General features: G+C 45.4%; 1 protein-coding gene across 1 annotated transcript in view; it reads right to left on the bottom strand.

The window, feature by feature from the left end:
• Positions 1 to 10,280: 10,280 nt before the first annotated feature.
• LOC125522203 (probable gamma-aminobutyrate transaminase 4) overlaps positions 10,281 to 12,103 on the bottom strand; it is an 8,965-nt gene continuing 7,142 nt past the window's right edge. Inside the window, 2 exon segments of the mRNA XM_048687289.1 lie at positions 10,281 to 10,577; positions 10,682 to 10,797. Of these exon segments, the coding sequence (XP_048543246.1) occupies positions 10,503 to 10,577; positions 10,682 to 10,797 (191 nt within the window). The 3' untranslated portion in view covers positions 10,281 to 10,502.

Here is a 12,103-nt window from a genome sequence, read left to right as displayed (position 1 = left end):
GATTGGGTGGATTGTCGACCAGACACCTTTCTCCAGAACCAAGTTTGCGCAACCATGCGTTCAATTTTTTCCTAAGGAAAATCCGACTCGAGCTACAGGGGATTTTTTTTCAAAAAAGGGGTTTACCCCAGTCTCTGCATCAGAAAGATGCATACGGCTCATATTATTAAAAATAAAGTCCAGTAACAAAGTTGCCAAGTATCGAGGTGCGAAGATAAACAAAAAGCTCGAAAGAGCTAAAACCCAAAGCCACAACCGGCTGGCAAACACAATAGGAGCACTACATGCCTATCCTATTACATGACCTCCATCCAAACCGGTTGAAAATATCCCGCGCTACCATTTCCCATCGGGTAGACGCAGTAACCAAACGCTCACTGGCCTCCGTCGGAGTGAGTAGCGACCACATACGGATGAATGCCGTGGCCCCGAAGATAACCTGCAAAAAGTGAATGTTTGTTGATCTGTTAAATACTAAATCATTTCTGCAGTTCCATACTGCCCAAAGTAAAGCACAAACGCCAACACGAATGTGTCTTGCAGTATCGGAATCAACCCCATCAAGCCATGTTCCAAATAACATGTTGATAGAGGTGGGCTGATTAATATTAAACGCAATATGAATCGACCGCCACAGAATCTTAGTCAACGGACAATCGAGAAAGAGGTGTTTGATGTTTTCGTTATGATCGCAAAAGCTACACCTAGATGAGCCCATCCAGTTGCGTTTTGCCAGGTTATCCTTAGTCAAAATGACTTGTTTATGCACAAATCACATAAACACTTTGATACGTAAGGGAACCTTTACTCTCCAAACGTGAATCGAGGAAGGGACAACGCTAGAGTTAATGACATCCAGATACATAGACTTAACCGAGAACACACCGTTCTTAGTAAGTTTCCAATACAGCTGATCTGGTTGCTGGGTCAGCCAGACCTCCATTAAACGTCTAACAAGGTGGAGCCAGGCCTCCCAACGATTTCCAACTAGCGTCCTCCGAAAACTAATATTGAGGGGAGTGAATTGTAGAACAGTTGCAACGTAGGCTTCTCTACGTCGCACAATGTTGTACAAAGTAGGATATTTAAGTGCAAGGGGAGTCTCCCCAAGCCACGCATCCTTCCAAACCTCGTAGTGGCACCATTCCCGACAATAAATTTTGACTTGTTGAAAAAAAGTTGTTTGACTCTCATCAAACCCTTCGAAAAAGTGAGTCGGAAGGCCTCACATTTACCTGAGCCAAGGTTTTAGCATAAAGATACTTATTACGCAAAATCTGTGCCCAAGTAGCTTCCGTCTCAGACGACAGTTTAAATAGCCACTTGCTAAGGAGACATATGTTTTTGACTTCCAAATTTTCAATACCTAGACCCCCTTGGTCCTTCGGCCTACAGATTATATCCCACTTAGCAAGCCTATACTTTCGTTTGAGCTCGTCATTCTGCCAAAAGAATCGAGATCGGTAGAAATCTAACCTTTTCCTGACTCCCACCGGAACCTGGAAAAAGGATAAGAGAAACATAGGCATACTGGTAAGGACCGAATTAATCAGAATCAATCGTCCTCCGTATGACATGAGCTTCCCTTTCCAACAACTCAGTTTCTTTTCAAAGCGATCCTCGATGCATTTCCACTCAATGTTAGTCAGCTTACGATGATGAATGGGTATACCTAAGTACGTAAACGGTAAGGAGCCCAATTCACATCCGAACAATTGTTTATACGTGTCCTGGTCATCCTTTGCTCTTCCAAAGCAAAACAATTCGCTCTTGTGGAAGTTAATTTTGAGGCCAGATAATTGTTCAAATAAGCATAATAACAGCTTCATGTTTCTTGCTTTCGCCAAGTCGTGCTCCATAAAGATGATAGTATCATCAGCATACTGAAGAATGGAAATCCCTCCGTCAACTAGATGTGGGACCAGGCCACCTACCTGCCGTGCATCCTTTGCCCGACCTATCAAGATAGTGAGCATATTAGCCACTATATTAAACAGGATCGGTGACATCGGGTCTCCTTGCCTTAGCCCCTTGTGTGTTTGGAAATAGTGACATATGTCGTCATTCACTTTAATCCCTACACTCCCTTTTTGCGTAAAGGAATCAATCTGGTTTCTCCAGGCCGGATCAAAACCTTTCATACGCAAAGCTTGTTGAAGGAAAGGCCATTTAACTTTATCATATGCTTTTTCAAAATCCACTTTAAAAACTATGCCATCAAGTTTTTTTGAGTGGATTTCATGGAGCGTTTCATGCAAGACAACAACCCCTTCAAGGATGTTTCTATCAGGCATGAAAGCAGTCTGGGACGGATTAACCACAGAGTGCGCAATCTGCGTAAGTCTGTTCGTCCCGACCTTGGTGAATATTTTAAAACTCACATTAAGCAGGCATATAGGTCTGAACTGCTTAATGCGAACCGCGTCTGTCTTCTTAGGAAGAAGAGTTATCGTTCCAAAATTCAGCTTAAACAACTGAAGCTGTCCCTCAAAAAACTCCTGGAACATGGGCATCAAATCACCCTTAATAAAATGCCAGCACTTTTTGTAGAACTCCGCCGGAAACCCATCCGGTCCTGGAGCCTTATTATTCTCCATTTGTGCAATGGCTTCAAACACCTCTTTCTCAGAGAAAGGAGCAGTCAGGATCTCATTCTCGGCATTCTCAAGTTGAGGAACATCCTCAACCCTAGACTCATCTAAGGACACAAAATTCTCTTCCGGGGGACCAAACAACTGCTTATAATAATTGGTAATGTAGACTTTCAGATTGTCTTAACCAACTATCGTCCCTTCGTCTTGTTCTAACTGGAAAATTCTCTTTTTATGATGCTTCCCATTAGCAATCATATGAAAGAATTGAGTATTGTCCTTGCCTTGTACTATCTTGCGAACCTTAGCTCGCAACGCCCACTTCAATTCCTCCTCGCGAAGAAGCTGTTTAAGTCGCATCTCCGCCTCTATCTTTGTTTCCAACTCACTGGAATCCAAGATAGAAGTTTCAGCTTTAATTTCAAGGTTTTGAATAAGTAGAAGAAGTCTCTCCTTCTCCGCCTTATAAATACCATGCGTGTGCTTAGCCCATCCTCGAAGGAACCTTCAAAGATGACGAATCTTGCATTGCCATCGCTCGATAGGCGTCCTTCCTCCTGAGTCTTTAGCCCACTCCCGAGCTAACAACTCAAGGAAACCTTCTCTTTCAAACCAGGCAAGTTCAAACGAGAAAATGTTCTTGTTGCCCACAAAAGTTTGAACTCCTAAATCAACTAGTAACGGTGTATGATCAGAGACACCTCTTGTCAATGCCTGCACGGTTACCAGAGGAAACTTCTGTTCCCATTCGACACTTGCTAGGACACGGTCAAGTTTCTCAAACGTCGGGACCGGTAACGAATTAGTCCAAGTGAATTTCCTACCCGAAAGCTCTATCTCTCTGAGATCCAAACTTTCGATAATAGTGTTGAACACAAACGACCATCGGCCGTCAAAATTGTCATTATTCTTCTCCTCCTTCCTACGGATAATGTTGAAATCCCCCCCCCACTAAGAGGGGGAGCTGTTCGTTACCACAAATACGAACCAGATCCGCCAAAAAGTCTGGCTTGAGCTCTGGTTGTGCAGCTCCGTACACCGCCACCAGAGCCCAATCAAACCCATCTGCCTTAGTTCGAACTCGAAACTTGATGGCAAAATCCCCCAAAACTACACTCTGAACTTCCAACGTTTCGCACTTAACCCCAAGTAGAACCCCACCGGATCTTCCTCGAGGGGGGAGGCAATGCCAATCAAAATCTACCCCCCGGACAAAGTGGCAAGAAATTGAGAAGTGAAGTTGCTTCTTCCAGTCTCAGACAATGCAATAAAATCTAACTGATGTTCAAGAGAAGCCTCCGCTAGAAATCTTCTTTTAGCCAAGTCTCTAAGACCTCTGCTATTCCAGAAAATACCTCTCATAATTCATCATGAATTTTTTTTGAAGTGCGGATCCTAGCACTCCTACGTGCTGCCGAGACGGGATAAACCTTCCGTTTCCACGTCCGCTTTGGCTTAAGGTGACCATCAGCCTGATCAGCACAGTCATTCTCTGCTTCTATCGCCTCAGGCTCATCTACATGAAGAGACACCTCAGGAATGGTGTCCTCCTCCGTCTCGGGTAGTGCAGGGTCAAGATCGGCACACAAGCCATCAAGAACCCTAACCCCAAGCGCATCTATCTCCGAATCGTTCATAGGTTTAACAACAGCTATGTGACGGATCATATCTACCGCACGATCAGCTTCCAAATCAAGAATGTCATTAACCGACCTAGAAACCTCAATATCATTTTTACCAAGTGAAACTCCTATTTGATTTGCATTATGAATAATTTCAACATCAGTAAAATGCAAAATGGAATTCGACTTATTAACCGACATACCAGTGGAGGTCTCGACGTCGCGCAGCTTGGCAGCTCTCAAAGCGCACCTCAGCTGCATGTCATCAATGTCCGGCTGCTCCTGCAGCCTCCCGCTGACCCGCCTCCCCTGGGAGACCGGGTCCGGGATACCGCCAAAGGCGATGACCTCCTCACGTGAAGCTTTGCTAGGGGAAAGGCCTCCTGCCCATCCCCCAACAGCGGCACCCCGGGTCGTAGCCACCGGGGCAGGAGAGCAGCACGGCGACGACTCCTGCGGCCTGTCCACGGGCGACCCGCCGGTAGCAGGGGCCGGGGAGACCCGCGCACGGTGCTCCGGAGAGGAAGCCGGTGAGACGGGCGCGTCACCTGACCCGCCCACTGCAACGGGGCCAAGAGTGACGGCGGCCTCCTGCACGACCACCCCTCCTCCCGCGCGCTGTGACGAGGGGAAGAGCGCAGAGTCCTCCATGGGCGCCATCGGCGTCGGCATCACAGGGGACCGGGCCTCCTGCCCGTCACCTCTAGCCATAGCCACAAGTGCAGCACCATCCACAGTAGTCATCAACGAGGTAGGAGACGTGGGAAGGGCCACCTGCCCCTCGGTATCTCCCAACTCAAGAGCCGCCGGCGCACAAAGAGGAGCCACGGGATCCACGGAACCCGGAAATACACCCCGCAGCCGAGGCGGAGCAGAGAACGGTCCCAAGGACCCAAGCTGCAAAGTGGACGTCGGAGCAACCCCAGAAGACCTAGCAGGAGCAATATCAGTAGACTCAGACGGACCTACCGGACCCTTGGCCCTGTCTTCATCACCCATCGAATCATCCTGGTTCCCTGGGGCACCTCCTCCCTCAGTCGTGTCCATAGGGTTATCATCCTCAAACTCATCGAACAAATTAGGATCCTCATACAAAACATCCAGCTGATACATAACACCATCGTACGTCCAAGGCACCACGTTCGGCAAGAACTCAATATTAGCAACACTGACAAGTAAACGCGCCACCCCGTTGGCCCCAGTGAATGGCATATCCACCTATTCAGTCTTGCCGATCAAAGACCCCAGACTCCACGTCACCAAGAAGCTATCCAAGGGATCAGATGGTGCCCCGGAGAAACGAACCCAAATCTACCTCAACGACGTGCCCTGCGGCTCCTTCTTTTTCCACTCATCAAACTGCAACACAAAACTAGTGCCTGTAACCCTGCTCATACCGAACGTGAGGATTCGCACCTGATCCTCCTTAGACGGAAAATCAACTTTGTAAGATGTATCATTTAGCTTGAGCAACGACCACTGAAAATTACCCGGAGCAAGTTCCCGCAGCTGCTGAATAATTTGCGCCTCGGTCAACGGTCCATGAACTACCTTCACCACCCGTGGGAAAGAAGTCTCTACCGCTGGTGCCAAAGGTGCCACTCTGGGAGACTCGAAGAACATCAACTCCGAGTAGCAGACCCCGTAAATCTGAACAGAAGGCTTAGGCCCAAGCATAAGAGGACACTCGGCAGCGGTATGCTTAGGTTTCCGGCACATGTCACATAATTCCGCAGTGCACTCAGCCATAAAGTGTCCCGTGTCACCACAGCGAAAACAAGTGAGCTTCTTCTTCTTTGCCGCCCACTTGGACAACTTGTCAACCTCAGATTTGTCCGTACCATGCTCAGACGCAGAATCACCAGTCTGCATGGGCTCCAGCAACGTAACTTCGGCCAGAGCTTGAACCGTCTCCACCGCCACCTGCGGTAGATTCGATCCACCGTCAGCCACCTCCGTCTCAACCGTAGTCTTTGGATGCCTTGGCTGATAGAAACGTCTGTTCCCGCTCCGCCCTCCGCGGAAATGACCCCGGAAAGAGCGGTTATTGGGGCCAACCACACCCTCCACGAAGTTGCCGGGCGGTCCTTGGAAACCCCGGTTGGCATTGCCGTCATCCCCACGGCCACCGCCGGTAGACGAAGAGCCCCGATGCAGCCCAGAGCCATAAGCATCATATCCATCATCGCCCCACTGTCGTCGCGGAGGATTACGATCATCCCCCGCAGACGCCCCCGCCCCACGGCCATTCGTGCCATGGGCAGTGCCACCGCGTCCACCCGCCATCTGCCTCGGCCACGGCCGTTGGGTCGGCTGCGGCTCAGCCCTTGGCGGCGGTGGTGGCGCAGCCCTAGGCTGGGGAGGCGGAGGAGGCGCGGCCTTAGGCGGCTGGGCCACCCTAGCCGGAGGCGGAGGAGGCGCTCCCCGAGGCGGCGGTGGAACGACCCGTGGGGGAGGCGCCACACGAGCGGGGCCCCGCGCGGCAGCAGTCGCAGCCGGAGGAGGGGAAGCCCCCGCGGCCTCGGCCGGGTTCCTCACCACCGGCGCAGCCCGTGGTGGAGGTGGCTTTGGCGACATCTCCGCCGGATGGGAACCAGGTGACGGGTGACTTCCAACGCCGGCGAGTGTTGGGGAGAAACGACGCAAGGAAGCCGAAGGGAAGCCGACCCTCCCGCGACGGCGAACCCTAGCGGCAACGAAGAGAGAGGGGGAGGGTAGATCGTGCATGCAGGGGCGATCGGTCCAAGGCCTCCTCATGCACGTCGCCCACGCCCGTCGCTACGCAAACCTGGCCAGCCCCCTGGGCCTCTAGCCCAGTACTAGCCAGGCCCGCATCACGAGCACTCTCAGGCGGCCCACCTGTGCCCAAAAGAGCATTCAAACGCTCAGATCTGGCCGCCCGAATATCACACGCAGCGGCCACCGCCGGCGATCGCTATGACACCATACGACCGACTTTCTTCTTTCTCCGAGTCACTCTCGTCCAGCACTCGGGACGAAAAAAATCAGACAAAGTGATAGCTGGCGGACCCTCCTTCGGCAAAGGTCCACTCCATGGTTTCACTTTCGACTTCTGCGAAGGAACCGGAGTACCGAACAAAACATATTTCTTACTACTCACCAAAGGTTTAGGCACCGAGGTAGATGTAGCCACGCCAAGCGTAGTTGGTGGCCGGGCCATCGTTTCCGGTGGATCATCATCGTCTTCATCTTCATCAGCAAGAATCCAGAAACGTCCTCCAACCCGCTGCGTAGGCTTGGGTCCGTCGGCGTCCTCCGTAAGATCCACTACATCGTTGCTCGTCGCAATCCATGGGTGCCTGCACACACTCAAGAACCTCGATATGGAAAAAATCGATTATTAAACGCTTACCGATCGCAAGCTCTTCATCAACATGGAGATGTCGTCCAGCCAAAATATCTCCATCTTCGTCCCTGATTGTCATCCAACGAGACGGATGCGAGTAGATCAAGCCATTGATCCATCGCCCCGCCTCCCTATCATCTTGAAAATGCACATACCATTTCGTAGGATGCAAAAAGTTCCAATCCCGATCCGTCGTTGAGGGATCTAGAGGGGAAGGCGGGGAAGGGAGTAGATCAGGCGCCGCTGCAGAAACAACCACGAGCGCCGCTGCAGATCATCAAGAAGTGGCGGATCCGGCGACAACCGCAGATGCGGCGGCAGCGGAAACACCTCCCCGCAAGGCAGGTCTGCCGTGCGGCGCGGCGGTGGGGAACACCCCCTCCCGTTGGCCCCCAATCCATTCCCATCGGCCGTCGAGAGGGGCGGCGGAGGTTCCGGCAGGATTGGCAGCGCCGGGGACGCGCGCCCGTCGCCCACCGAGTCGCCCATCTCATACCATAGATATACTGGTGACCTGGGAAATCCTGCACTACGATGACCTGGGAAATCCTTGCACTACACAGAATGGATATGTGACGAGTGTTGTTTCACTCGATTTTCGTCGAATGCGTTGCACTCAGAATATCATCGAGTTGACACACCAGATTTTTGGATTCGGACATGATCTTGTTAGTCGAATCGATGCAAGTCCTTTAAGTCGACTGTAGTCTTTTTCTGACTAGAGGGCGAATCGTCAAAAGTCAACATTACAAATCTTTGTGAGTTGTCATGTCTGTATCTTTTGCGTGTTGTTAGACCACCCTCAAACTAGTTCTTGAGGGTGGATTCCTTGGCTTCACAGTAATGGGTTTTAGATGGTGACCGTCTGGAGTCCCATGCGTTTGAATGATGATTTGGCCCACTTGTCAGTTTTTGTCACCTTGTGTGAGTCGTTCCTTGGCATCCCGCCAGACTAGGCGTTGTTCAAAAACGTATGATGCAAATGTCTAGAGCCAACAATGTGTTGGGCCTCCGCCCGCCCGGTGCAGATGGATTGAGCCGACTCTCGCCTACACAATTCATATGTATTGCTCATTGCGATCACCTACAAGAGAATGAAGCGGGCCGGCCCATTAGCTTACTCCAATTTTGGAGATCTTCTATCAGTTCCAGGAAGCTTCGCATCAGTTTCATGTTTTTCTTTCAATTTTTAGTTTTCATTCCTTTTGTTTTTTTATTTTCATTCCTTTTTCCTTCTTATTTTTTCTTCTATCCTTTACTTTTTTATTTTTTATTTAAACGAATATGTAAACATTAATCAATTTGTTTTTCCTTTAACTAAAGGAAATGTAACCAGTTATATGTTTGTGTTTCTTTTTTGGATTCGTGCTTTAAAAAAAATCCGTGAACACTTTAAATTCATGATTTTATTTTCAAATTTAAAAAAATCACTTCCTAAACCTTTTTAAAATTTGTGAATATTTTTCAAATTACCAAACATTTGCAAGTTCGCGTTGTTTCTTCAAATTTATTATTTTATAATTTCATGAACATTTTAAAATTGGTGAACGTTTTTTTAACATCACATGTATTTTAAAATCGTGATAATATTTAAATTAGTAAATATTTTGAATTCATGAGCATTTAAAATTTTTGTGATGTTTACAAATTAGTGAACAAGTTTCTAACTCGTGAATTTTTTTAGTTCATGAATAATTTTCAATTCACGAATGTTTTCAAATTATAGTTCCAAATTCGTGAGTATTTTCAAAATTTACTCTTTTTTTTCAAATTTGTGAATATTTTAAATTCGTAAACTTTTTAAAAGTTCTGAAGCTTTTGAAAAATCCATGAACATTTTTAAATTCATGGACATATTCTAAGTTAAACTAAAACCGACCAAAAAAACGGCGGTAATATATAAAAGGCAAACACTAAAAGCCACTGCTAGGCATCGGTCCGTCTATCTGAATCGCTTAATCTGTCGCCCCATGGGCTGTTAGATGAAGGAGGTTAGCGCCATTGGATCGGTCAGCGAACATGATTGTCGTGGCGACCGGCTACTGTAACACACCTGGCTATTGTCGTGAAACAATTTAAATGAATTCAGTACATTCATCAAAAAGATGTGAATTTTTCCTAAAAAAATGCGAACAGTTTTTGAGAATTTAATGAACATATTTACAAAATTTTGTGATCATTTGTTTGGAGACATTGAACATTTCTTTAAAACAAAAACATTTATTTATATTTTTAACATTTTTTGAAAGCATGATATTTTTTCAAATGTCAAAGATCTTTTTCAAAACATGAACATATTTTGAAATTGTTTTTATAGAAACATGGACATTTTTAAGTATGTGAACATATTCTGAAAACTCAAACTTTTTTCCAATTTGAATATTTTTTGAAATCACATACTTTTGTTCAAATATGTGATTTTATGAAAAGGCAAATATTGAAACAAAAAGGAAGAATAAAAATAATAAAAACTGACAAAAAAAGAAGAAGCTAAAATTAAATCATTTTAGGAACCTTCGAGAAGATTCCCAAAACTGGTCAGCAACTGGGATACCAAAGATGGAGAAATAGTAACCTTGGTGGTAGAAGATGAAAATTTAAGATCAAAAGTATATCAGTCTTTGAGCTTACTAAGATAAGTGCTCCTTGCAAACTTATTTTTCAAGAGGCCAAAGATAAAATCTATAAATGGATAGTCCACATATTTTTCATATATATTCTTCAGAGAATTAAAACATACATTCTTTCATGAAAAAAATTACATTTTGCGCTCTTTTAGAAAGATAATAGCCTTATTTTGGCACAATAAGATAAATATCTTAACAAATTATTTAAAAACTCAACACCAAGGGATTTATTCCATGCATAAACCAATATCATCGCCGCAACCTTGCGACCATTATTATGCATTACATATGCTAACTACTTCTTCTTGGCTTTACACTCTGCTACTCTTGCCTCTGTGACCTTTAGGGCTTCTCCATATATGCTCACCAGCTGAAAACCAATTTCATTATTATGAGTAACGACATAGCAATGATGCTTTCATCAATAATCGTAAAAGAAATACACATAGGCTATGTTGTGAATTTTATTCTTACTTTATCAATTTCTTCAAGGGTTATTATCAGTGGTGGGGACATCGCTATCAAGTTCCCAAGAACCTTAACCACCATACCACGTTTCTTACACTCCGCCCCAAAGGTTTCACCTATGCCTGAAAATGGCCAATAGAATCATTAGAACTTACTATGTGCAGATGTACAGTAATAGGCCGAGTTAATGATGCATGTTCAGATGAAAAAAAGGATTTTACTTGCCCTACAAATATTGGGGCCGAATCTCATGTTGGAAATATAAACAACAATATAATACGTCGTTCCATTCTGTAGACCACCATCAATATGCTATTGACATATGTCTGATGTAGAGAACATGGAAGGAACAAATAAATCATATGGATTCACAAATTTATAAAATCCTTTAATCATAACCCCTCAAACTTAAAAACAAAAGGAGACTTATCTGACATGAACAAACAAAAGTGCACTAGTATTTTGTGCAGCACCCAAGTGAATTAAAATCACTCAAACATAATTCTCCGTTGGTCGCGCTAACATAGGTCACCATCTTTAGGATTTACCTCCTTTCCATGGAAAATTAAAGGAAACTTGAGGAGTTACTTGGGGTTCAAAATTTACTCCCCTAGAAAATTGGCTTGCATTTTGTCCAAGAACATGGTTAGGCTTTACTCCCTCCTTTTAGGTTTACAAAGCCAACACACATTTTGAAATTTTATCTACCAACAATTAAACAAATAATATATAAGTTGTTGGGCATAAAAATTCCTTCAAGTGGAAACATTTTTCAAATGCGAATTCAATATATATTTTATATGACATATAGTTATTGTTTATTACTCAAATTGATGATCAATGTTGGCTTCAAAATGCATGCGAGCCTTGTAAACACAAATGAGGTAGTAGTAACTTGGCATCTCAATCTACTAACATAAAGCTTCAATTTAAATAGTTGGCATGTACTTATAAGCTAAAGCTTGTGTGAAATACACATAACATATTTTCTAACCTAAGGACACACATTCTTAGTTATCATCGTGCTAAAACTCCACATGACATTGGAGAAAAGACGATAAATGGCTAAATATGAGCACGTAGCTACTAGTACTTACCCCACTCAAAAGGGAATAAATCATATGGTGATTTGTTGTTAGTGAACTCTGTTGCTATCAGCAATCCTACACCACGGGTCTGCATACAAGAGTACACTAAATAAGCCATGTTGTTACATGTTTAAATAAGGCAGGTAATTTGTGCATGAGGAATGGGTGCATTAGGTGTAACATGGAAATGTTTGATAAATATGAACATGTAGATGAATACCTCCCAAATAATTGGACTTTCCGCTGCAAAGGCCTTGATCCCCTCCTGGAATCTTTGAGCAACATGTGATACATGACCAGGAATATCTCTTTCCCTAGCACCAACATTTTTGCAAAAAAT

Source organism: Triticum urartu, chromosome 7 (assembly GCF_003073215.2).
Source record: "Triticum urartu cultivar G1812 chromosome 7, Tu2.1, whole genome shotgun sequence".
Lineage (NCBI taxonomy): Eukaryota > Viridiplantae > Streptophyta > Magnoliopsida > Poales > Poaceae > Triticum > Triticum urartu.
This window is presented reverse-complemented; position numbering and strand designations above follow the sequence as displayed.